This window comes from Aulonocara stuartgranti (genome assembly GCF_965226115.1).
Source record: "Aulonocara stuartgranti genome assembly, chromosome: 10".
Lineage (NCBI taxonomy): Eukaryota > Metazoa > Chordata > Actinopteri > Cichliformes > Cichlidae > Aulonocara > Aulonocara stuartgranti.
The window spans coordinates 26,269,086-26,295,256 of record NC_138946.1 but is presented as its reverse complement, the minus strand read 5'-3'; the positions used below and the strand labels follow the sequence as shown (position 1 = coordinate 26,295,256).

Below are 26,171 nucleotides of genomic sequence, written 5' to 3'. Positions count from 1 at the left end.
AGTCTGCGTGCTTCATCGTAATCTGAACCACTGGAGCATCAATTTGTGCTGCTTGCTACATTTGCTATGGTTATGCATGTGGGCTATAGTGATTTGACCACAGATCAAAAGCACGTATTTATCGTTTCAAATGGGGAAAAGCCAGCCTGTATAAAAAGCACCTGACTACTCCATTTAACAGTGCGTCGGTAATATGATCTGATGAAGTAAATCCAGTTCGCAATCCAGCAAAATATCACTAAAATGAAGCTTGGCCTACTTTTCTTGTCCAGAGGTAAAAATGTGCACGCATACAGAATTTATTTTATTTTTTTCTTTACTCAGGACTTCTTGTTATTAGGAAGGCATTCATGTTTTATATTCCAACACATTTCTTATCCAATTTGACACTGTGGGCTCCAGAGCGGAGTGGAGAATGGCCTTTTCAAGTGTGAGGCAAACACGTGCAGCCGTTACGTCCCATCGCTTTCTCTGACATTAATTTTACATGAGGAAATGGCTGAGCTTGCCCCCTCTCTATGTGGAGGAACAAATATGAGTTTCCGCATTTATATGTGAATTTGTGTGGCAGTTTGTAGATGAAATAATTAGACCAGAAACTTTTAACAGCAGTGCTAAAGATAAATCCCCTCTGGATGTGTTCTGACACAGAGATGTGTTGCATTGGAATTAATAGGAACATTATGCCTTTATCTTATTTCCCTTCTGCATGGAACAACAATCTTGCCAACTTGGCAGTTACCTCTCTGTTCTCCTGCCCAATTTGAGGCCCATTCAGTGCTGATGTTATGTGGTTTTGTAAATTGATGGCAATATAAATAGTTTCACCAAAAATATCTTTGAACAACCTGATTTTAAAAGGAGGTGGAAGGGTCATTTTAATGTAAAGGTTCTCCTCCCTTGTTATTAAAATACAGTTTTCAGGCTTATTTACATGCCTCTTTAAAGTTTTTTAAAATGTGGATTAAGCACCTGCAGAGCTGTGTTCATCCAGAAATTAAAGAGGAAAAAAAAAAGCATAGCTATATGTGTTTAACTTTCATAATTAGATCTGTTTAATAGAAGTGCTTATAAGCAGTACAGTTTGAATCCCAAATATTTGAAAGTGCAGATCTGAGGCTGCGTCGAAGACCATCGTTGGGGGCAACTCTGCCGTAAAAATGCTGCTGTCCCTTTAAAAATTCTTGCAGTAATTCCTTCAGCATGCATATGGCCATAAAAAAGAGATAAAGCTTGAAGTGATCCACACAAACAGGCAGGGGAAGGAGGAAAAAAAAGTTCCCTTGGATTTTGAATTATAGAGCAGCAGCTTCCTGTATTTTACACCTGCAGAGAGGGAGGGAGGCTCATCTGACTCCAGGAGCCAGCGCCTGAAAGTTCTCCGCATCTCCGCATCCTTTTTTTTTTCCTTCCAAATTTTGGCTGTTTTTCTCTCATCTGTTGGGTCCACCAACTCAGAATGCTACTGCACATCCTGTGTCCACTGTGGGCTTCGTTTGTCATTTTTCAACAAGGCAGGTAAGATAGTTTTGAAAGTCTTTCCTTTCAAAAATGCAAGCGCCAGCCTGCACGCTTATTTGAAGGGGCAGTTACTGTACCTTACATGCTCCGATACTTCTTTAACAAAGAAGCTGCCGGCACAGCTTTTTCTCTTTAAGTGGAAAGAAACATGCATTAAATATTTTGTAATCTATAATTAAAAGCAACAGTTCCATTAGGTAAAAATACCCAATTAAATTTGCAAGATTTGAGAAACAGATCTTAAAAAAAAGAAAAAAGTAATTTCATGGATATTGTTCTTTTATTCAGAAAGCCTGCAATTTTATTCACAGCAGGACACCTTTAATCACAAAATGCATGTAATGTCCAAACTTAAATTTTAGCTTCTTAATACAAATTAGGAAGCTAGACATTAAGTTCATATTTATGTCAGTGAATCATCACTGCCCCATCACCCTGTAGGTCTGTGCAATGTAAGGAGCTGAAGTTCCCCAGCAGGGCAGTCAAGCCGCCCTCTCCCTCTGACTTTTTGGACAAACTGATGGGACGCACATCTGGCTATGATGCTCGCATCAGACCAAATTTCAAAGGTAACTGCACTCCCAGATGCAAATACTGCTCTATTTGAAAAGGTGTGAGAAAGAGTGCCGCTCAATTTGCACAACAATCTGTGCAGTGATGTGGCACAAATCCTTCACAGATGGGTCAGAGGCAAGAGATGCTGCAAGCTACGATGTCTCCATGCGAAAGTCTTTCTCCTTTTTTTCCTCCTCGTGTGTTGTTACAGTTTCTGTGTTGTCCCACACCCTAAGGTGATGGTGTCTTTTCACAGACGTCTCTTTCACATCGTTTTTATTTGACAGAAATGTGCGGTCATCCTTGCATGTTACCCCAAAGGCCCTTTCCAGTCCAATCTTGTGAAACTGGCAGAGTCTCTCTCACATAGTTCCTGCACCGCCTCTAGGGTCAAATTTCATATATATTTCATATTTGCTCCACATCCTTGTCGGTGCATTGTGGATAAATCTCTGCTGATTATCTATAAACACACCAATGTAAGTAAAACTGAATCAATAAATAATTGCCTCTTCGGAAATGACTCACTGAAATATTTAAAGTTCCAATGGTCGACAGATGGGCTACGCTAATGGGAGCGTACTGGAAATGACAACACAATTTCAGGCTTGTTATCGTGGATAAATCTTTATCAGGACACGGCATGGCATATTATGAAGGGAAAAAACAGATGTTGTGGTACAGGAATCCCCTGCTCTTCATCAGCTTTAATATTTGATGTGTTCCTTTTAGAAAACATCATCAGTGGTATTTAAGGAAGCAGTGTTACTAAGATGTGTCCTCCCGTCAGGTTCTCCTGTCAACGTGACCTGTAACATCTTCATCAACAGCTTTGGATCCATCACTGAAACAACTATGGTGAGAAAACATCTGTTTTAAATTTATCTGCTCTTTTTCGAAGGTGCCATTGTACAACATACATTTTAATGACTTAAAAAAAAAACGGGTGTGTAACTTCAAATTTCTCGAATCCACATGAGTTCAAGAGTATACATACAGGCTCACATATATACTCACTTAAATCTTTTAAAAAGTGGTGCTGAAGGTTCTAAAACGTGTTATAACTTGACAAGGCCAAGGCCTATTAACTTTTTATTAGTGAAGTTAATAGACAGTTAATTAACAGTGCTCATTAGACTGACCAGTACTCAGAACAATAGAAATGTCCAAGAAACCCAATGAAGATCAGACAAGGAGAACTGTAGATTCTCCTTTTTGAACTTATTTATTTTTATTCATTGAACTGATGATTGTTTGATCATCAGAGGGTGCAGTCCAGGAAAGAAGGGAATGCTCCACAATCAGTGCTTTCATGCTCGAGTGAAATTTGCAGTTCCTCTGATGGACAAGCCAAATGTTTTTATGGTCAGGCAAAGACTGAGTTGTTTGGCCACAATGACAGGAGGAGTAAAGGTGAGGCCTTTAAGTCTGAGAGCGCTGTACCAGCTAAGAAGTATGGTGGTGGTAGCATCATGCTCTGGGGCTGTTTTACCGTCAGTGGTACTGATAGATTGCACAGTGGCTGGATTAACGAAGGAGGAGGACTACCTCTAAATTCTTTAACTTCGCCTCAACTAAACAGACAAAAGTTGGACATAACTTAATGTTCCAATACAACAATCCAAAACATGCATCAAAACTGGTTTTGTAATGAATAACGTAGGATGAAACTTCTGGAATGGCCTTCCCAAAACCCTGAACTACATTTAAATCTGGGTCTGTGACAGACAATTTAAATGAACATTAATAATTCTGCCAATAAGAGGGCTTAAATATTCAAAATTATGCAAATGAAAGCTTGTCATTTGTATGACTGTGACTGAACTCCTTTGGGCTTTACCTCCATTATCTCTTTATTTTTGTCACATATACTGTTACAGTGGTGGATGTTCATAATAAATACAGCCAAAGTTTCTAATATTGACATCGTATGTGCTGATAATCCCAGTGAGGTAAAAGCTAAGGCTTCAGACTGCTCTAAACAGGCGATGGACCGAGGGTCTCCACCAAGGAGCACATAAGACAAATAAGGATTATTTTTGATTTATGATTCATGCAAAGCTACGGTAGTAAAATCCAAGAATATAAATATATAGTTGGAGGTGAGCATAATAGGTCCTCTTTAAAAATGTCACTTTGACTAAAGACTCAAGGAGTGCCTATAAATAGCTGAGCTTTTATGGGAGTGTCTGTAGCTAACATTTGTAGCCACTTTCACTGTAATAATGTTCAATATAAATTTGCATCATTGCCTCTAAGTTAGAAGTCGTAGCTCATATTAATCCCTTATACTCACAGAACATGTGAATAATGTACTGGAAACTATATTCACATCCTTTAATTCAGTCAAAGCAGTTATACTACAGCTTAGAGATACAATAGTACAACTTTAAGGTCCCGTATTCGGTATTTTACTTAGTAAACATGTGCACGAATTAGCATAAAATAAGTCAGTCAGTATCACAATCAATCTGCATAACATTTTGTAATATGATAACTGGCACTAATCTTACTCTGACTGATGACTGAAGCTGCCAGTTAAAGCCAGTACCAAAAACAAATGGAAAACCAATAGCACAGACCAATAGTTCCTGTGTCAAAATTTATAGGGGGGCAATTGTGCTTCTTTCCAGCTCCAACTTAGTAACTTAATTAAGTAAGTCTGCATGACTCAGAGTTGAAAATAATCCTTGTTAATTTACACTGGACCTTGGTGTCAGCCCCTCGGTTTATCTTCGGTCTGAAACAAGCAGTTTTAGCTCCCCTGTGTCAGGTCAGTTTGGTTGCCTCTCGCAAACCAAACAGCAGGCGGGTGGGGTTTCTGTGCTCACTGCCTGAGATGTGAGCCTGGGATGACTTCGTACAGAGCCAAGAGTAGAAAATCTGTCTGAAAACGAGTGTTTAAAACTGCCCGAAGCCCCGGGCTCACTGGTGAGCCAAAAAGCACTGACCTCATTATTTGAAACTCTGGCCGCATTTAATATGAGCATCCACGACTTTAATAGCAGTTGGAGAGCAGAGCTGGTTAAAGCTCATTTATGAGATGCATCAGACACTTTACTGTTTATTCATCTGAAGCTTCTTTTTTTTGTTTGGCTCCTCTCCGACTCTTGGTGGAGGCCAAGTTTCATGATGCCCAAACATACTATCATTAGATTATGACTGTTTAGTTGCTTCACCTTGTAAATGCATAACATAGTGTCAGCAAAGATCTTCTCATGTGTCTTTCTGTCTAAATAAGCAGCCATCCTTAATTTACAAGGCCTCTGGAAAATGTCTGGGGTTGGTCATGTTTGTTGATTTATTCACGTTTAGAGCCTGGAGAATTTGTGCATTTTGTAAAATACTAAAGGAGAGAGACATCAAATTTTAATTGATGAAATTGTAAGTGGAGTTTGCTGTTGTTCAGGTTATGGGAGCACTCAGGCCTGTTTGTCACCATTTGTCCCCTACCCAAACACACACAGACACACAGTCACGCCTGCCTGCTTAGAGGATGGTTCTTCTCTTTACTTTTGCCCTCTCGCTAAAATTAGATGCTTGAACATATGCAGCATACTTGCATGCATATGCAATATGCATATATCCATTTTTTCATCATTTATAAGTTTACACAGTTTTTAATTACGTGTTGCCTCCATAATTTAGGACTATCGGCTCAATGTATTTCTACGGCAGCAGTGGAATGACCCTCGACTAGCATATAAGGAGTACCCTGATGACTCTCTGGACTTGGACCCCTCAATGTTGGACTCCATTTGGAAACCTGACTTATTCTTTGCAAATGAAAAGGGAGCAAACTTTCACGAGGTTACAACAGACAACAAACTGCTGCGGATCTTCCAGAACGGAAATGTCCTCTACAGCATCAGGTGAGCCATTTTATGTGTGTTTATTAAATACGTGGGGTTAAGTTTTAATAGTACTTCAACTATCAAACACATTTCCAAAAATGCTTTGATGGGTAGCTCAGTGAATATAAAGTCTATTGAGAAGTACTGTAAACATCCAAGTGTATGGACTGCTACATATTTGTTTCACTCCAGTTCAGTTCAGTTGTAATTGCACTGTCCAGCATGCACTGTGAGCAAGTTCTTGTTAAGCAGCTACTGCAGGCTAAAGAGGAATCAGGTCAGTAATGTGCTGCTAAAGCGCTGGTAAATCGTAGCATAATGGTAAAGAGTTATAAATAGAAAGAAAAAAAGAAGCATTAGTTCTAGTAATTAAGATAAACAGGAATAAAATCCTTTTTTTTAAGGTTGGTTATATTATTTATGGCCCCACTTGGGGAAAACCACAGTGTCTGTGGACGACATTAAACCAGGATCATTTATGTTCCTCCTTTCTGCAATATTGCTCATTTATGTGAGAGGCTTTGCTTTGTGAGTGCAGGAGGGGAAAAATAGAGAAATAGGTCAGTGAAACGAACAGCATAATACAGCATAATACAACAAAGAACGCTGTGACAGCTAAAGAACATCTGTGTGTTATCTATAAAGCCAACACCTGTACTAAATAACGGAATGCTTTCTAATCTCGGTCTTTATGTTCTGTAACCGGGGTACATCCCTATTTTTTTTTTTTTTTAAACTGATGGTGGTGATGTGTGTGTCTCAGCCGATTTTTATATCAAGCCCACCATAAAGGCTGACATGATGTCTGTCAGCACCTGTCAGTGCTTTCTGCAGCCTGTAAAGGGGGCAGTGAAATAGAAAAATGGAAGGGAGGACAGGTGTCGGAGAGGTTTGAGCTGCTTGATGGTGACCACTGATGTAAGGTGAGTGTTCAAAAAAAAGGTTTGAGTGACACATGAGTAAGAAATAGCCAGTACTGTGGAGTTCACAGGTGGTCGTTAGCCAAGTCCCCCATTCGCCTTTTTGCCTATGGGATAAGGTTCGAGGGTATCACCTTTTCATGTCATAGACTATTATGCTGCTGCTTCTGTTTTCCAGACTGACACTCACGCTTTCCTGTCCCATGGATTTGAAAAACTTCCCCATGGACAGCCAGACGTGCACCATGCAGCTTGAAAGCTGTGAGTTCATCTTCTTAGGCAGGCTAAGAAAACATTACATACAGGTTTTGACATAAAACTACTGCGTACTGCGTACTGTACACTTTCTCTTTCGCCTCTAGTTGGTTACACCATGAATGACCTGATTTTTGAATGGCTGGATGTGGGAGCAGTGCAAGTTGCTGATGATCTAATGCTCCCTCAGTTTGTGCTAAAAGAGGAGAAAGGTCTTGGTTACTGCACCAAGCACTACAACACAGGTACAGGACATATGACAACCCACTGTCCTACATTCTCAGTACACACTGTCCATCACCTTCTAATAAGACTTTCAGTTTGCACCTCTGCCTCCTCCTGTCGTCAGGTAAATTCACCTGCATTGAAGTCAAATTCTACCTAGAGCGCCAAATGGGCTACTACCTGATCCAGATGTACATACCGAGCCTGCTGACTGTCATCCTGTCTTGGGTGTCGTTCTGGATTAACATGGATGCAGCTCCCGCAAGGGTGGGATTGGGAATCACTACTGTGCTCACCATGACAACACAGAGCTCTGGCTCCAGGGCCTCCCTGCCAAAGGTCAGAAGCAAATTTCAGCGAGTTATCTGCTGTTTACTAAAAAGATAAAGTCAGAATGGAAATACAGAGGGGTTGTATGATTCCAAGAAAGTCAAATGAGATAAAATAGATTTAACAAGAGAATTTTTTAGCACCCAAATTTCAGTTTCTAATTGGACTACTCAACCTCACATTCATATTTAGCATCACCAGTCAGCTTAGCATGCATTTCATCGGGCTGTGGGATAATTTAGTTTTAACTTTTTTTCTAAGTGAATGGTATAATCAGTTTAATAAAAAAAATTTTTAATGTATTTAACATAAATATTATAAATGGAAATAATTAAATAATATAAAAATACAATAATATATCATCTTTCTTCACTCAGTCCAAAAGGAACCCCTTGCTGACCACATCCCAATGCTGAAGAACTACCTTAATAATGCACATTAACGCAACTGAGTAATAGTAATATTCCAGTTGTATTTTTAAAAAAGAAATCAGTGGCTTATACTTGATGCAAACTATTTTTGCTATGTTGACAGGTTTTATTAGTATTTTCTTTTGTGTATATGTACTGGAGGCTTCATTCAGCTGAGCTGGTGTTAAACTTCTTTCTGATTCTGATATTAATTGAGACAGTTGATTGTTATGGTTACGCAGGTATCCTATGTCAAAGCCATAGACATCTGGATGGCGGTGTGTCTTCTGTTTGTGTTTGCTGCACTACTGGAGTATGCAGCCGTCAACTTTGTTTCACGCCAGCACAAGGAGTTCTTCAGAATGAAAAAGAAACTCAAAGAGCAGCGGCAGCAGCAGAGAACTGTAAGTGCAGCCCACCCACTCAGGCCCTCAGGCAGCTGTCACCTGCTATTCCCTGTGCCCAGCTCTGCACGAGCTGCTACTCACCTGCATGCTACACTCCAGTCAGGAAAAGCACACAGCACTGACCTGTGATTAATTCAAGCCATCACCTTATTCTACTGCTGGCTGAATGTTCTCAACATCATGGATATCATGAGAAAGGGAAGAATAAGGAAGACAAATTAGGATAAATTACCCTTAAACTAGATGAGGCTCTTCTTTTGGCCAGTTCTTCACAATTTTGAGAAATTTGGCCTTCATTAAGGCAAGTTAAAGCAATGTGACAGCAGCTGAAGAGCTCTTTATACCTTTTATAATATTTATGCCTCAGTACACCTGACATCTGCTTTGATCTGCAGTGCAATACAATGCATGTGGCCTGACATCTATGCAGTAGAGCAAAGTTGTGCCAGTTTTGCAAACTGTTCAGTCAGTGCAGTCTGTTTGACGATTAAATAATTGTGCCGGCTTTCCTCCCACACTCACCCGCAGGGGACCGGTGACAGTAAGGTGAAAGGAAACAACATGTCAGGGAACAATGCTCCTCATGGGAATGCATCCCAGCAGTGCAGTGCCTGTGCCAGGGTATGTACTGTTGCCTTGCTCACCAGCCAATTGCTGGCTCCAAAGAAAGAAAAAACAAACAAACAGTTTAGCTTAGTGATTTGCAGTGAGTCTGTGCTGTGTCTTTGTCTTCCAGGAGGAGGAACTGGCACAGCAGGGTTTTCTGCTCCAGAGTATTGGACTTGCACTGTCCTCTCAGGAAATGGATGCAACACCCATTTTTGCTGATCTACCTCCTGGTTTGGGTTTCTATGAGATACGGAGGCGTTTTGTGGATCGGGCCAAAAGGATTGATACCATCTCCCGAGCTGTTTTTCCCATGAGCTTCCTGATGTTTAACGTCCTTTATTGGGTTACCTATAAAGTTCTGCGACATGAAGACGTCCAAGGAATACTGTGACAGACTGAGGACCATGAACAAGTTGGCTACTTCCTTCACTGAGTCCTCAGTTGAGTCATGCAAGATGTGTTTTGACTGCATGTTCAGTGCCACTGAGCAATTCTGTGACCTGGAAGAGTCCAGCGGTTTCTTTACATTTTGAATAACAAAATGCACTTTTTATTAGCACTTATGCATTTTCACATTAGGTTACTGTGTGCATTTACAGTTCCATCAAGTCAAAGTTCTATAGAGGAAAATCTGTGCGTGCAGTTGCTGTAGCCTCACATGTACTCAGACTGCACCTTTACTTTTTTACTGTGCACGAATTTTACAGTGGGCATTGTGCAAAAACACGTGTCTGCAGTATCATTGAAAACATGTACTTGTTATTCACCGTAACTGTGATTCAAAGGAATCAAGAGTCTGATTGCAGGCTGCAAATATTATGGAATATGAATTTATATGATATTAGGTTTCCTGCTGAAGGAGCTCAATCTGTAATAAAGACTTGAATATCCTGTTTGAGAAATATGTTTGCTTGAAAAATACTTTGATCTCTTTGAATTAGTAATATTCATCTCAACCATCTGAACCTTTAGTTTCATATCTGCATACTGGCCAGATGTTGATATTATTAATATTTTATCAGGAACAAGAGTAATGTTATGTAAATGCAATTAAGGTAAGAAATATAGTATTATTAGAAACTAACAACTTCCAGAGAGCACTGTACTATTCCAAATAGTTTCTATTCATATGGTATTAAACACAGAGAAATAATCATTAACTACAGTGAGGAAATAATGTTTCAGTTTTTCAGAACCTGGCTTATTTGGTTGTCAGAATAGCTTTTTAAGCTGCACACATCTGGTACTGAGTTCTACTGAGGGCTTGCAGAAAGTGTGTTTTACTGGTGTTTAACAAAGCCCACCTAAATTACACAGTAGGAGTACACTCTGTCTCTTCTTATCGAATAATCTCTGGAACACGTTGTTGGTACAGCTAAAATAAATACAGTTCGAAAAGTAGCGCAAAACCTTCACTCTTGACCCCATGGGAGGAGCTAGAGGTGACCATAGCCACATCGGAACAAAGCCTGACCACCCAACACAACCAATGGTGATGCATTAGAGCACTACGCAAACACTACTATTTTACTAGAAGAACATTTTATGTGGGACAATTTCTCAATAGTGTATTTTTACAGTACTCATATAAATGTACATTTTTTCTACACTTAAACAATTCCAGATCTGGTTTACAGTGAATGCAAAGTATAATCTAGACTTAGCATAAAGATCCTCTGCAATCCTAATAAACCTCGACAGTCTCAACCTTGTCATTGTATTAGAAATGGTCTGTTTCTGCCACCGTTTTGCCACCAGGGATCCAGTCCCTCATTTTATTGCTATTGTTAGGGTCCACGTTCCCCTTTAAAAAGGAGGGTCTGCTTAAATCAATAGAAACTTGTTCTGAGCGATCACTTTCATTCTGTGATGACGTATTTCGTTCCTGATGGGAGTGTTGTCTTACAGGATGACAACACATCCATCCACAGGGCACAAACAGTCACTGAAGGGTTTGATGAACATCCACAGTAATGGGAATTGTATGTTATGGTGTTTTGCATTCCCTAATTTTGAACCATCAGGGCTCAACACCAGCCATCATCCAAACACTTAATGAGGGTCTATTATCCCCACTGTACAGTTCTAGAGACTTTGAGAATCAATGCCAAGGCACAGTGAAGCTGTTCTGATGGGACACTGTGCTCCATGTCCCATCGCTGTTGTTTCTCACCGATCTGCAATTTAATGTGAAATTCTAAAGTTATTATAGTGTTACCTTTCACTGTTTAATGACAGATGCAAAAAGTTTGGTTCATTCAGACAACATTCAATTAAGTTGAATGTTTGCTTAATAGAGCTGACATTTTATTTCAAAAACTATCAGATCTATCTCACAAATGCTAAACTGCATTTCATTACATTTGTCTTCCATCTGATGCCCGAGTCAGTCTTCATTATGTTTGCAAATGATAAATAAGCCATGCAATAAATACCTTTTGAGCAATAACTTGTTCAGTACATCACATGAATTTTGTTCTTAAGGTATTGCTAGGTTAACATTTCTAGTCCATCACATGGTTTTAGCTTTTTATAAAATCAAGTTATCACATGAATTATTCATTTTAAAAAGTAGAAAAAGGGCAAACATCAGCACTGAGACTGTGTGAAAATAGTGTGACCTCTTTTTTTCCCCTCCTAAAAAGTGTCAAAGATAAGAGGATCCTTGACACTGTACTGTATTTGTGCGAATCAGCTACCCTCACCATGACGAATCCAGAATCGATGTTCATTTCAGTCGTTTTCTTCTACTATATTATACTCACCCTTGGATAACTACACTTGCATGCGTGAGCTTAGCTCAAACAAGGGACAGCCACCACAATTTCTTGCCTTTGTTTTGAATGAAAATTTGTCTTTCTTTTTTCTTTTTAGAGCTATACATTATTTAGGCCTAGTATTGTGTCCTATGGGGTATTTACCCAAATACTATGCCGAAGTTGAATTTTATTGTATGCACTTTTACATCACTCATGTAATTGTATGAAAAGCTACTTCTTCTACAACACTGTATTTAGTGTTTGTACTCTGGGGTTCACTCTAATTGTTTAAAGCATACAGGTTAATATAAAAAACATATGATGCTATGTTGTTAAAGAATTAGCTAACCAGAAGTATATTAAGTAAAAACAATATACACACTGATTAATAAGTAACTATGACTCAATAATGTGTATTATCACAGAAAAGGCCCGTTTTTACACTGGGTATTTCAAGTACATACTGATGCTACTTGCTAAGTAAGATTTTAAATCCCAAAATTAGATTCAGGGTAAAGGATTTTGCAACACTATGCAAAATACCTAGTAAATACCAAATAATATTCACACTCTTATAGTGTCACTTTTCCTGCTATATTACTTTTTAGGTATGTTGGGGCTCAGCATTGTCACAAGGGCCTGAAAAATAATGCACAAGCCAATGTAACGACTCACGGTTTTACAGTAGAACATTGCACTCTAAGAAGATGATCAATGTTCCTCACTTCCCCAACAAAGCAGTCTCTATGGCTTTGTGATTTTTTTAGCCACAAGAGGGTGTTGTTGGTCCGTTAAAGTCCTGCATAAGCAACGTTGCACTGTGCCGACCCCAGTTTGCACAAAAGTAAAGCACATAAACCTTCCTTTTTACACTGTGTCAGTCAAGAATGAATAATGAATTAGCTTATATGTTACATGCACATATAGTAACAGGGAAGCAAATCGGTTTGCTTAGCAACTTTTATAAGACTTATATATAAAAATGTGTGTGTGTGTGTGTGTGTGTGTGTGTGTATATATATGTTTATATATATACATATATATATAAACTATTGCTGCGTATATATATATATATATACACACGTGTATATATATATATATATATATATATATATATATATACACACGTGTATATATATATATATATATATATATATATATATATATACACACGTGTATATATATATATATATATATACACACACGTGTATATATATATATATATATATATATATACACACGTGTATATATATATATATATATATATATACACACGTGTATATATATATATATATATATATATACACACGTGTATATATATATATATATATATATATACACACGTGTATATATATATATATACACACGTATACACACGTGTATTATATATATATATATATATATATACACACGTGTATATATATATATATATATATATACACACACGTGTATATATATATATATATATATATACACACGTGTATATATATATATATATATATACACACGTGTATATATATATATATATATATATATATATATATATATATATATATACACACGTGTATATATATATATATATGTATATATGTATATATACGTGTATATATATATATATGTATATATGTATATATACGTGTATATATACATATATATGTATATATACGTGTATATACACATATGTGTATATATACATATATATATATGTATATATACGTGTATATATACATATGTATATATACATATATATACACACACACATGTATATGTATATGTGTCTGTATACAAGGGCGATGCCAAATATGGGAAGCACTAAATGCATGTTACTTTTTTTAATGCCTCCTAACCCTAGTATACATTCACTTCGTGCTAAATTGCACCAACTACCCAATTGATATTATATTTTTAGATTATTATTTGTGTGCATACGCAAAGATTATTAGAGTAATGTTGTTGCTTGTTCAGAAAACGGGAACAATGTTCTTTACTGATTAAACACTCACAAGTGCATTGCTAATAAATTTGCAATAAGTATGTTTTTTCCACTTTGGGAGTGGGGTTGGTCTCGCCATCACCAACATGTGTCCACTGGCTTGAGACGTGGCAGCGCCTCCGGTCATGTGATTTTTGTTCGCACACGAACCCCACCCCGGTATCGCCCACCCCGAAAGGTTTTTTTCAATATCGCTCCTTCGTTATTCTACTGTCAGTTATCCGATTAAATACACGCACTGACAGAAAAAAAAAGTGTTGAGAAATATTCCCCTGCATAACTCAGCACAAATAACTAGACATGGATTTGAGTGGTGGCGGTGACCACCCAAAACAGAGCCATTTTTAGACGTTTACTGCTGACGTTTACAGAGGCTTCAAATAGCTTCCGTTTTACTCTGGTAGTGATTGGACTGTCCTGTACTTGAGTGAGCTAACATACTGGTTGAACAAGTCCGACATTCTTCACTTCAATGGAGGAACAGCCCAAAGACCGGGCACAAGACAGGCAATACCATCACCACGGAGACGACAGGCACTCTTTTCAGCAGTCAACTTGTCTAAAAAATGATCAGAGCCACTTCCAGTGCCAGCATCAGGAAACGCAGACGAAGAAAACAGGTTGGGCCATCCGGAAAAGTTAGCTAATGCTTGCTAGCCTTGGTCAGCTAATGTCAGTGAGCCGACTAGCTTTTGCTAACTAATTTGAACTAAATCGCGATTGAGGACTTAGCCTGCTAGCTAGCTATTAGTTCATATTATATATGGTTCCTTGAGATAATTTGGTAAATGTTTCAGCTGTTGAAAAGCTTGGCCCTTTTTGACGGATAGCCGGACGAAGAACTCACCGTTATGTTAGCAAGTTCGCTAGCTGACGTTGCGTGACAGTTGTCGCTGTGGTGGTTTGACACATCGGGGATTGACCTTGTGCGCCGGTTTCGCCAACCATTTTTCTTTTGCAAATGCATCTTAATCATCTCAAGGAACCCCTGCCATGTTGCCATGTGTTCTTAGTGCATTATTTGATAGGAGTGCACGGCAAGTTGTCCTCAACAATAGTCAAATCTGTGTCTTTTTTTGTTCGGCATGCTCATGTCCAGCTTAGGAAAACCGAGCCGGCTCCACTGGAATGTTCTCAGCTGCCATTTCCTGTCAGCCATGTTAGACTATCACTGCTGGCTAATGCTGTAGTTCCACAGCTAGTTAGAAATTGTTGTACAGGCAACCTACTTTGCTGTTCTGGCATGTCTCTGCTGTCATTTTGGCTGCTGTGGTTGTTGCTGATAGGGCACAACAGTTCCTGGGCGTGTTGGTGGAAACCGAGCCGCTGGTTAGTTGACATTAGCTAAAGCTAGCCATCATTGACAGGCCTGTTGCATGTTGTCCAGTCAATGTGAAGCCAGGGAACAATTGGACAATGTCTTGTTTTGTGGCGCAGAGCTGACACTGTAAGCATCGTCCTTACGAGTCTATATGCACGCGTATGATTGCTAGTGAGTAAGAACCGGCCTCTGTGTAAGAGAGGAGAGACTGTATGCAATCCATTGGGTGCTGCGCTCACAGACATTGAGGCAGCACCGTTGTGAATGGAAAGTCCTACGTTGACACAGCAATTCCCATGCGTCTCTGCCGTGCACGGGCCTGTTAATAGTTTATTGCTCCTCTGTGCGTGTACCATAAATGCTGTTGTGAGCGATCCTTGCAACAACTTGTCTCTGATGTCGAATATTCTCTGGGTTGGGGGAAGCTAAGCAAGAGTCCTTTGTTGTTGACAGTTGTGAAGCATATCTAATTTTACATGTAGTGAGCTCTCAGCTCATCTTGGAAGATTGTTAGGAAGTTTAATTTCACACAGCACTATAAGAATAATTATAAACCCAATAAAGAGATCATGGGTGTGGTTTATATGTAATACTAGAAAAACATTTAAACGTTTAATGTGCATCTCTTTTTACTTGGATTTGTTTAGGTTAAGAGTTGCATAGTCACTTTTTTGCTAGTGTTGTCATGCTATTGCTATTGTGATACCATGCGTGCGCACACACACAAAAAAATCTATAAAAGCCTTGTAGTTTCTCCAAGTATGAAACAGATTATTTGACACAGACTTTCAGGAAACGTAGTAGTTGTGGAGGTTTTCTGCCAGGTGAAAGGTGGTGGATGTGTTCCCTAATTTCAGTATGAACTGATTTTGTTTCCCCTTTCAGGCAATAAAAAAGTAAGCATCAGTGACGAGGAGGGAGAGAAGAATCCACATCTGTCTAATGCTGTTGGCATGTCGCATCCATCTAGCATCAATGCTAACAGACACACAATTAATACAAATGCAAAGCCCAAATCGACGCAAAAGCTGTGCACGACTGTTCCAAAAATAAGCATCAAAGGAATGGACCATAAGAAGAATATGGACTTTAAAAATGACAAGGAGAAGGTGCAGGATTTGAGTCATCATGAGGGCCCGCCTTTGGATAAGAAGGACTCCGTATTACTTCAAAATGGCGTCGTAAACTGTGGCTTAATTACAAATGGCTATTCTAGCAAGGACAATGACGGTAGTAGCTCGGAAGGTGGATATACTACTCCGAAGAAACGCAAGACCAGATGTAACAATACAAAGAACACTGATAATGTGATAAGAGAAAAGGAGAGAGACATGCAGCAGGGCCACACTACAGAGGAGCTGGGGGCTTTGAATCTAGAGACAAATGAGAAAGGAATGACCTCGAGACTCGATGGATTTAGAGCCACCCAGAAAGTAGAAACTCAGTCGACAGCCAAACGGGCTGTTGTATCAGAGGCTTCAGTGGGTGAATCTCAGAGGAAAAACTCTGATGGAAAGACAGTTGGCACCTTGGGTAAAAAAACTGAGGAAAGACACAAAGGCAAGCTTTCTTCACCTTCAAAAGAGGACTCATGGACTTTGTTCAAGCCTCCGCCAGTATTTCCTGTGGACAATAGCAGTGCTAAAATTGTTCCCAAGATCAGTTATGCAAGTAAAGTAAAAGAGAACCTCAACAAAGTAGCTCAAGGTGGAGGAGAGGCACTGCCTCCTCCTGTCAGACTGTCACAGGTCCCTATGTCTGCTATGAAAACCATCACCTCAGCTAGTTTTACTAATGGTCCTGTTTCTGGAAATGGAAACAGTTGCCCGTCAGTGGGTACCTTCTTAGCTCCTGCTGCTAGTAGTATTCCATCAGCCCAGTCTATCCTAAGTGGCGACAATGTAGCATCTCCTTTGGAAAGTAACTGTAGCTCCACAACTAGTCCTGTAGATGGAGAGGCATATGAGCTTAGAAAGTGTACTCTTTTAATTTACCCTTTAAATATGCAACCTGTACTCCCTAGCGCTCGTCACCTTGACCCACCAGCGGCTCAGACAAATCAGAAAGCCCTGGGAGATATCTTCCAGAATCAGTGGGGGCTTTCCTTCATTAATGAGCCCAACTTGGGCCCAGAAGGCGGAAATGGGCTGGTGCCCGGAGAGGACAAAACTACTGTGGTCACATCTAATAGCGAGTGTCAAGCTGTTGCAGCCAAGGTTGCCCAGCCTTGCTTTGACATTAGCCCATCATTGTTAGAGCCTGGGCCTTTGGTTCAAGACCCTGAGAAAAGGACTTGTATCCCTTGCATTGTGTCCAATGCTTGTCCTCCTGCTTATGGGATGAGTGAGGAGGAGAACAAGCTGCAGCCATGTGGCAAGGAAAAGACACAAGGTGCAGGAACTGCTGTGTTGGCCCCCAGTAAAGACAACGGTGCTAAGCCTGCGCAGGGTCAGCTAACCACTTTATTATTTGGCTCATCTAAAGAACAGGTTCTCTCTAAAGACATTAGCACGAGGTGTAGCTGGGGGTCCTTTGACGTTAAAGCTGCTGTCACTTATCACACTAAAGGTAAGTTTCACTCTCTGCTCTATCAAAAACATTAACCCAATAACCAGATTTGAATTCTTGTCATGTTTAAAAAAAGTCTATTTTTCTCTTATATTTCTTTAAGGTTTTGCTTACCTTGTTTGATAAAATAGCAGCTGTTTTATAGTTTTTCTACATCATGATGCTTTCTAAATGATCTTGCTATGTGTGTTCAGGTGTTGGACCAAAATTATTTCTGAAATGTTCCTCAAATGCACATCTGGGTGGTGATTCTTTTCTTTTCAAAATAGAAATATGTTTGTGTGGACTTAGCCTAAGATTCTGTTTTGGCACCACCTGTTCTGACTGTTAAAATTAGTGTAGCAGTTAACCTCAGCAAAAGTGCTTCAGCACACAGTCTGAGTAACTGTAGACAGCGTCTGATTTTTGCCTCACAGTTCTACCAAAGAAATGAACTAAGTCAGCCATAGATGACTTAATATGAAATTTGATTTGATTCTTTGCTAAGGTGAAATCGAATATTTGCACCTCACCAACCGAAATATCTTATCTATATTAAAAATGTTATTACCTTCCAAAAATGGCTTTTTGATAGGGCAAATGGTAGTTGTAGAGTAGTTTCGTTGCCTTTGAAAAAGTTACTACAAATACAGGACCAGGTCTGTGAGCACTTGGTCAGTTGCTGTCTTCAAAGTGACTTTGTGTTAAGGCGGTGATAAAACCGCAATAAGGTGGAGTCAGTCTGCTATCCATTTGTGATTGAATAGGGTTAAGTTAACAATGACATGCAGTCGGTTTGATAACATGAAGATTAACTGTGATAAAACGATGCAAAGAGACGTGTAGCAGACTACTGACTTTGACACTATGTTACAATCAGTCTGTCTCTGTTTATAAATTGGATGACAGTTTGTTATAAACCTTTACCAGTACGTCTGAGAGTGATTCCAAGCTGTGATTGTTTGTAGACAAGTTGCCAATCCCCTTGCAGTCAACACAGTCAACTTTTGGGTAAACGGTTAGTCACCACATACAGTGGGGCAAAAAAGTATTTAGTCAGCCACCGATTGTGCAAGTTCCCCCACTTAAAATGATGACAGAGGTCAGTAATTTGCACCAGAGGTACACTTCAACTGTGAGAGACAGAATGTGGAAAAAAAAAATCCATGAATCCACATGGTAGGATTTGTAAAGAATTTATTCGTAAATCAGGGTGGAAAATAAGTATTTGGTCACCTCAAACAAGGAAAATCTCTGGCTCTCACAGACCTGTAACGTCTTCTGTAAGAAGCTTTTCTGTCCCCCACTCGTTACCTGTATGAATGGCACCTGTTTGAACTCATCATCTGTATAAAAGACACCTGTCCACAGCCTCAAACAGTCAGACTCCAAACTCCGCCATGGCCAAGACCAAAGAGCTTTCGAAGGACACCAGGAAAAGTATTGTAGACCTGCACCAGACTGTGAAGAGTGAATCTACAATAGGCAAGCAGCTTGGTGTGAAAAAATCAACTGTGGGAGCAATCATCAGAAAATGGAAGACATACAAGACCACTGATAATCTCCCTCGATCTGGGGCTCCACGCAAGATCTCATCCCGTGGGGTCAAAATGATCATGAGAACGGTGAGCAAAGATCCCAGAACCACACGGGGGGACCTGGTGAATGACCTGCAGAGAGCTGGGACCAAAGTAACAAAGGTCACCATCAGTAACACACTACAACGGCAGGGAATCAAATCCCGCAGTGCCAGACGTGTTCCGCTGCTGAAGCCAGTGCATGTCCAGGCCCGTCTGAAGTTTGCCAGAGAGCACATGGATGATACAGCAGAGGATTGGGAGAATGTCATGTGGTCAGATGAAACCAAAGTAGAACTTTTTGGTATTAACTCAACTCGTCGTGTTTGGAGGAAGAAGAATACTGAGTTGCATCCCAAGAACACCATACCTACTGTGAAGCATGGGGGTGGAAACATCATGCTATGGGGCTGTTTTTCTGCCAAGGGGACAGGACGACTGATCTGTGTTAAGGACAGAATGAATGGGGCCATGTATCGTGAGATTTTGAGCCAAAACCTCCTTCCATCAGTGAGAACTTTGAAGATGAAACGAGGCTGGGTCTTCCAACATGACAATGATCCAAAACACACCGCCCGGGCAACAAAGGAGTGGCTCCGTAAGAAGCATTTGAAAGTCCTGGAGTGGCCTAGCCAGTCTCCAGACCTCAACCCCATAGAAAATCTGTGGCGGGAGTTGAAAGTCCGTGTTGCTCGGCGACAGCCCCAAAACATCACTGCTCTCGAGAAGATCTGCATGGAGGAATGGGCCAAAATACCAGCTACTGTGTGTGCAAACCTGGTAAAGACCTATAGTAAACGTTTGACCTCTGTTATTGCCAACAAAGGTTATGTTACAAAGTATTGAGTTGTATTTTTGTTATTGACCAAATACTTATTTTCCACCCTGATTTACGAATAAATTCTTTACAAATCCTACCATGTGGATTCATGGATTTTTTTTTTTCCCACATTCTGTCTGTCACAGTTGAAGTGTACCTCTGGTGCAAATTACTGACCTCTGTCATCATTTTAGGTGGGGGAACTTGCACAATCGGTGGCTGACTAAATACTTTTTTGCCCCACTGTATGCTTGCAGTTAATTAGGGCTGCCACGATTAGTCGACTAGTCACGATTACGTCGACTATCAAAAATTTAACAGTCGATGCGTCGTTTGAAGCTTTGTAAGATCACAAAAGACTCAGGAATAAGTGGTAGGATTTAAGAGTGTAATAACGGACTGAAACAGAAGATGGCAGCAGTGCATGTACAAGGATGCCAGCTGCCGTTAAACCCCGAAGAAGTAGTAGCTTTGTCCCAGAATTCATAGCGCAGCCCTGCTCAGTTTCCAACAATGGCGGCAGCTAGTTAGTTTTAATATTACTGTTATTATTCTTTCTGGGTCACAAAATAAACGTTTAACATATTTTCAGGTGAGAATGTAGCTGTGTAAACCTCAAATATCTGCTCAGTTTATCAAGACGCCACATATTTTGAAAAGCGCTCCGAAGTCTGTTACCCACTAGCTCGATAGCTAGCCGGGGCAAAGCTCACTAGAGCCGGTGAGAACCCTGGACTCTGGGCAAATAGTTTTCAAACCCACCGCCGTCTTTCGCTACTCAGGTTAAACATGATATATAAGTCACTTAGATAACTTAAAAATGTTATTGTTTGGCTTTTTTTAGTATTCTATTTATTCCTGAGTAAATCAGTTTGGCTGAGATTAAAGTTATAGTTTTTACACAGCTGAATAAACGTCAAGCAGACAACTGATTATCAGAAGTGTGAGATGCTCGAGAATATACTCCGTTTTCCTGTTATATTTTAGATAGCAAGGAGTTTATTAAACTTCACCGAAACAATCTGCAAATGTAATTAAAATTTAATAAACTATCATCTTGCCTTTATTTTTAGTTAGCACATACCATAAACACTTAAAGCTGTAAGCTAATGATAGTTACATAAGAGCAGATGCATGCTGGTGCAATAAGCTGTACGTTTTCATGCTCTGATTAGTCGACTAATCGCAAAAATAATCGGTGACTAGTCGACTATCAAAATAATCGTTTGTGGCAGCCCTACAGTTAATCACCAACAGTAAACAAAATTCAATGTCAGTTGTTGAAATGTACGGGGCTTTTATTTTCCTTTTGCAGTGGTCATTTAAGGGTTCTCGCGATTGCTGTTCGATATGTAAAAGTATAATTTTGTTTAACAGCATCAAGCATGAACCTAAATTCAGATTTTGTCAACTGTGTAAAACACTAACTTGTAAAATGTTTACATATTTGCTTTTTTTTATTTATTTTTTTTGTTGCTGTTGCTTTCTTTTAATTGTTTTTTGTTTGTTTGTTTGTTTGTTTGTTTTTTTTAAAGAATGTTTCATGATGAGCTAATGTGTGTTTTTGTTTCCTTTCATCAGAAATGGAATCCGTTTTCAACTTGCAAAAACAAGGTACAAAGATCCTGTCTTAAATATATGTGTTGGCACTGTTTTCCAAGCAAGGAATGGCTGTGGATTTAGGATTGGATTTAGTTCATTTTACCCATAGTTTTCTATAATGAAAAAAGGAAAAAAAACTTCAAATATTAATTTATTTGAAAGCCACCGTTTGAAACTTGCAGTTAAGGTCCAGAATACACTATGTCTGACAGTAGTAATAATAAGAAAGATGGGGGGTGTTTGTTTTTGTTTTGTTTTTTTTGTACCATTACTAAATGCTTCAGAAAGAAAATAATCGTATTGAATGACAAGATAAGAAAAAATAATGGGATAAAGCACGGCAGTGTTATCACACATTTATGAAATCCTCTGTGCTAGCTGAGACACTGAAATGACCAGCATGGCCACATTCACCTAAGTAAATGCTGAGGCACATTAGGGGTTAAGTCCTTAATGTGCTTCAGAGTAAGGCCATTTAATGCTTTAAGAAATGATGTGTAACATTTTAAAATAAACACAGAATCCTTGATCACCCTAATTCATCTCCTCTCTCCTGTAGATCCAAAAAGGGTAGTAATTTACGGCGAGACCAAGGATGGACCTGATCAGTGAGGTAGATGGCCTACAGTACTTACCTTCTTCTCTTCTGGGTGCTGCAGTTATCTACCTTGGAAATCACAAATCCTGTTGGATAGAAGTGACAACTGTGAAAACATTTGATAGTTTAGCATGACAGATTTTCCATGGTATCTCGGGTGGAATAACGGACTTCTCTGGGGGCATCAAAATGAACACATAAGCTCTGGATGGACGTTAAAAAGGAGCTGATTGGTGCCTCTCCAACATGACGAATGGACACTTTGGGCTGCGATCTTTGTTTGTCTCATGGCTCTTTAGTGATAATGTTTGGGAGTTCATCAAAAGGAAGGTGTTTTGGACTGCACCTCCCTAAGCCTTTATCCTGTTGACCTGTGGCAGCAGTCAGTCTGACTACAGCATGCCTCAGTCATGTTTTCTTTTACACATTCACAAGTTTCATTGTAGATATGTTAGACGTTATACATGCACATCTGTGTGCAAGCTTGAATTCATCATGAATGAAAGGAGAACACTCTGCAAAGCATTCTTTGGGGGGAGGTCTGTGGGGTCCCACTTAACTCTAAGTTAAATGGGAGCTTATAGGTGAGGCCCCATCCAGGAAGGGAGTCTTGTCTTAAATCAGTAAGGGAAATTTAATTGCCCACATTTTCTTTTTGTGTCATTTCGTCTTACCTAACATGAGTGTTATCTGCACTACAGTTTGACCCCAGAGCACAGGTACAAAAGTGCCCAGTTTGAAGGAAAGCCACCCCCTTTGTTTCACTGTTTATTAGGTGTGCTAAAGAGTCAAAAATAAGGTCTCCGTTAAATTCATCCTGAAGCTTTTCATACATTTCAGATTATTAGAAGGTTGTCACCGGCTGTTCTTAAACTGAGGTTCATTATACGTTCTATTAAATGAACTCTGAGTTGGGGAATAAGCTTGGTGACAAACTGTTAGGTAAAATAAAAGGAGGAGGAAAAAAGAGACATTGCTTCCACAAAAGTGTTCTGCATTTTGTGCTTTTTGTTCAGCAGTAAGGCTCAGGATGTCAATACAGATTATTTTGCCTGTATTTGTGTTCAGTTCCTCTTGTTCTACATTTTTACAATGTACTTTCTTGTTTTGTTTTTTCTTTTGACTCAGAATTTGGTCTTTACTTTTCTGCCTTGTACGGCATCGTTTTTCTTGCATGTTTACTGGTGGAAACGCACGAGTTGGAGGTCACTGTTCATCGGCATACAAAGATAACAGTAACAGAACAATTGCAATACTAATCTTAGTTCCCTAAGTAGACACTTTTTCAAACTGTTCAAATGTGAAGATTAGTTAAATGCTATTATGTTTTACTGTGGATAACCTATTATGTTTGCAAACCAGTGTGCAATAACACCGTGTGATCCATACATGCGTGTTGGGAGGGGTTGTGAGGGTTATGTAGAGCTACAACGTCATCAGCCAAGATGCTAGCGTGGCCTGCAGTGCAGTTCAGAATGTTTAAGGGTGTTCAGTTTGTTGCACGACTTCTAAATTCAATGGTGGGATATGTGTATATTTTTTAAAATTATTCTAAAGGCTCATGTTGTAAGATCCAAGTCTAGGCAGCCCAAATCTGCTAGCTGACCAGCTGTGATGTCAATTTTTTATTTTTTTTCCTTCACCATCAGCAAATCAAGATCGGTTTACTCAACAAAGCAACTGTCCAGGTTTTTCTCTAGAAGCTCTGATTTGGCTAATGTGTGGATTATTAGCACTTTATGTAAACTAATTGCTTTTATCTTATGATTAATAGACAAAATCTGTGTGTAGTGACGAGAAATCCTCCTTGAAAGAATGGCTCTGGGCTGTTACTTTTCAGAAAAAAAGCCGCTAAATATACAGAATTATTAAATATAACTCAGGTAGTGTTGATAAAGCCATGACTGTGTTTAATATTGTTTCTTGCCAAACGGCCCCCGTCACGTAAACGTTCTCATTGGAAAGGTTGACTTTAAGTCTGATTTATATAAAGTATCGTATGTTGTGACAACACACCAAAAAGTTAATACTTTGAGAAAAAAGTTGTCATGGCGTGGGAGGTGCTGTCATTAATCGTTTTGGGCTCTAAAATTGTTGTTTCTTTTCCTTTTAAGCACAGTGCTGCACAGGCTCTTTTCCATGTATCCTGGACTGTAACCTTGTAATCTCTGCCGGTTCATTTTCTCCCTTATGTGTTCATAGTGAAGCACCTCTTTGATTTATTAATGCTGAACATCAGCAGTGTTTCTACGGGGGTACACATGAGTTTTCAAGTACACTTCTTTCCACTGTGTCCTGATTAGGCAGCGGCACAGCTCGCGCTCATGCACGGAGAGGGGACGTCATAACTGCCGCCATGTTTTTGTACAAGTTGTCTTGACATTTAACTTCCACATCTAATCGCAGTCGGCTCTCTGGTATTTAAAAAGCTTTGTTTTGGCTTTCATTGTACGCCATTTGATGGATGAGTGTATCAGCAGACGCTGCCCTCTGAACGAGAACGCTCGTGTCAGACGTGGTCAATGAGGAAGCAGGGGTAATTGAGGAGGTATAAGCGCTTATTTTTATGTTGTTCTGTGCTTGTGGAAAATTGACACTTAATCTGGCATCAATTTACAACAAACACCGCAGTTTAATTTCTTGCAATGGCCCATAATCTGTTTGCGGGGGGCAGGGGACACAATCAGGTTACCATATGGTTAATGTTCAGGCTGAAAGGATTATCAGTGCACAGCTATAGGCTTGTAAATGTAAAGCAGGGTGATCAGAATAACTAGTACGTGATCTTACTGTAGTATTATGATGAAAACACTATTTTCTCATGTGTGGGTTTGTTTTGTTTCTTTGGGGGGGGTTGTTTTTGTTTTTTCTGTCTCTTTCCTTTTTAATGCTAGAGTGGTCCTGGTAGAGGGAAATCAGAGATTCTCCTTTGCTCCCACCCTGATGCCCCTCTTTTTCAAGCACTTAATACAGCAACAAGGCTATATTGAATATGCATATATTGAGAGAGAAATAATTATTCAGCATTGTAGCCTGCAAACCAAAAACAGGTTCTTGAAGCAGAGTAGGTGGTTAATCAGTGGTTTGTTTTTTGGGTGGTGGTGGGAGTGAGTGACTGTTGGTGTGGTGAGAACGAAAAGCCTGATCATGTGGAGTTTATATTTCCACCCCCTCAGGATGTGCAATCACCTCAAGGATGCTTCCAGGTTGTGAGTGGCAAGTTTGTTTGTTTGGTGCGCGCATAGCGAGTTCTTCCTATTATATGCAAGTTCCTCGTATATTTCAAAAAAGTCCCTCGTTTCATGTTCAGGTGCCTGTGTTATAAAGAAAAACTTTTACAGCAATTTTGATTGTTTCAAATCTGCTTCCAGCGTATATCTGTGCCATTTTCTTTATTTCTTTTGTTTTGTTTTTTGGAACATTTGCAACGCTGTTCAAGTATTCTTTGGCTGTTCCTAATTGTTCTTCTTTTAAACGATGTGGATGCCACTGAAGGCGAGGAGCGTTTCAGGCGTCCTGTAGGTTGTGTTCACAGGTGCGACCTAAAGCCAAATCACACGGGCACGGGAGACAGATCTCTGCTCGCTGGTGTATACTCCAGTCCGTTGTCGAGTTAATGTCTGAACGTAGCACATAATTAATTTGAAATTATTTAACAAGTTTAATCTTTTAATGTGTTTAAAAAATAAAAATAAAAAAAAGTTTTATTTTTGAGTTATAATTTATCCATAGATGCACAAATAGGATGTGACTAAAATAAATAATTAAGAAAATCTCAATGTCTCATTTTTGATGAGCGCTAGATGTTTAGTTAGTAAGGCTGATGTAGACCTACTACTTTTTTCTTTTTCTTTTTTTTTTCTTTTTT

At 39.4% G+C, this 26,171-nt stretch overlaps 2 protein-coding genes and 1 long non-coding RNA gene across 3 annotated transcripts; 2 read left to right on the top strand and 1 right to left on the bottom strand.

Annotated features, from left to right (window-relative positions):
* Nucleotides 1-1,001: 1,001 nt before the first annotated feature.
* Nucleotides 1,002-9,977, top strand: LOC309716401 (glycine receptor subunit alpha-2-like). The gene is made up of 10 exons (XM_082550189.1): nt 1,002-1,518; nt 1,963-2,090; nt 2,867-2,934; nt 5,725-5,948; nt 7,029-7,111; nt 7,213-7,350; nt 7,455-7,669; nt 8,313-8,474; nt 9,006-9,098; nt 9,214-9,977. The coding sequence occupies exons 1-10, from the start codon at nt 1,460-1,462 to the stop codon at nt 9,475-9,477; spliced, it is 1,434 nt and encodes a 477-aa protein (XP_082406315.1). The 5' UTR covers nt 1,002-1,459; the 3' UTR covers nt 9,478-9,977.
* Nucleotides 2,536-16,029, bottom strand: LOC309716402. The gene is made up of 3 exons (XR_014279423.1): nt 14,686-16,029; nt 7,530-7,660; nt 2,536-2,929 (listed from the first exon to the last, which is right to left on the bottom strand). It is a non-coding gene; the product is annotated as an uncharacterized lncRNA (long non-coding RNA).
* On the top strand, nt 13,993-26,171 carry nufip2 (nuclear FMR1 interacting protein 2). Its single transcript, XM_082550188.1, has 4 exons — nt 13,993-14,458; nt 16,045-17,727; nt 21,685-21,717; nt 22,265-26,171. The coding sequence occupies exons 1-4, from the start codon at nt 14,311-14,313 to the stop codon at nt 22,315-22,317; spliced, it is 1,917 nt and encodes a 638-aa protein (XP_082406314.1). The 5' UTR covers nt 13,993-14,310; the 3' UTR covers nt 22,318-26,171.

What these genes read in the sequence shown, in the direction of transcription:
- LOC309716401 (XM_082550189.1), top strand. Translation starts at nt 1,460, where the DNA reads ATGCTACTGCACATCCTGTGTCCACTGTGGGCTTCGTTTGTCATTTTT. An exon ending in CCAGGGCCTCCCTGCCAAAG is followed by an intron (nt 7,670 to 8,312) that starts GTCAGAAGCAAA and finishes ATGGTTACGCAG; the next exon opens with GTATCCTATGTCAAAGCCAT. An exon ending in AGTGCAGTGCCTGTGCCAGG is followed by an intron (nt 9,099 to 9,213) that starts GTATGTACTGTT and finishes TTTGTCTTCCAG; the next exon opens with GAGGAGGAACTGGCACAGCA.
- nufip2 (XM_082550188.1), top strand. Translation starts at nt 14,311, where the DNA reads ATGGAGGAACAGCCCAAAGACCGGGCACAAGACAGGCAATACCATCAC. An exon ending in AACGCAGACGAAGAAAACAG is followed by an intron (nt 14,459 to 16,044) that starts GTTGGGCCATCC and finishes TTCCCCTTTCAG; the next exon opens with GCAATAAAAAAGTAAGCATC. An exon ending in TGTCACTTATCACACTAAAG is followed by an intron (nt 17,728 to 21,684) that starts GTAAGTTTCACT and finishes TCCTTTCATCAG; the next exon opens with AAATGGAATCCGTTTTCAAC.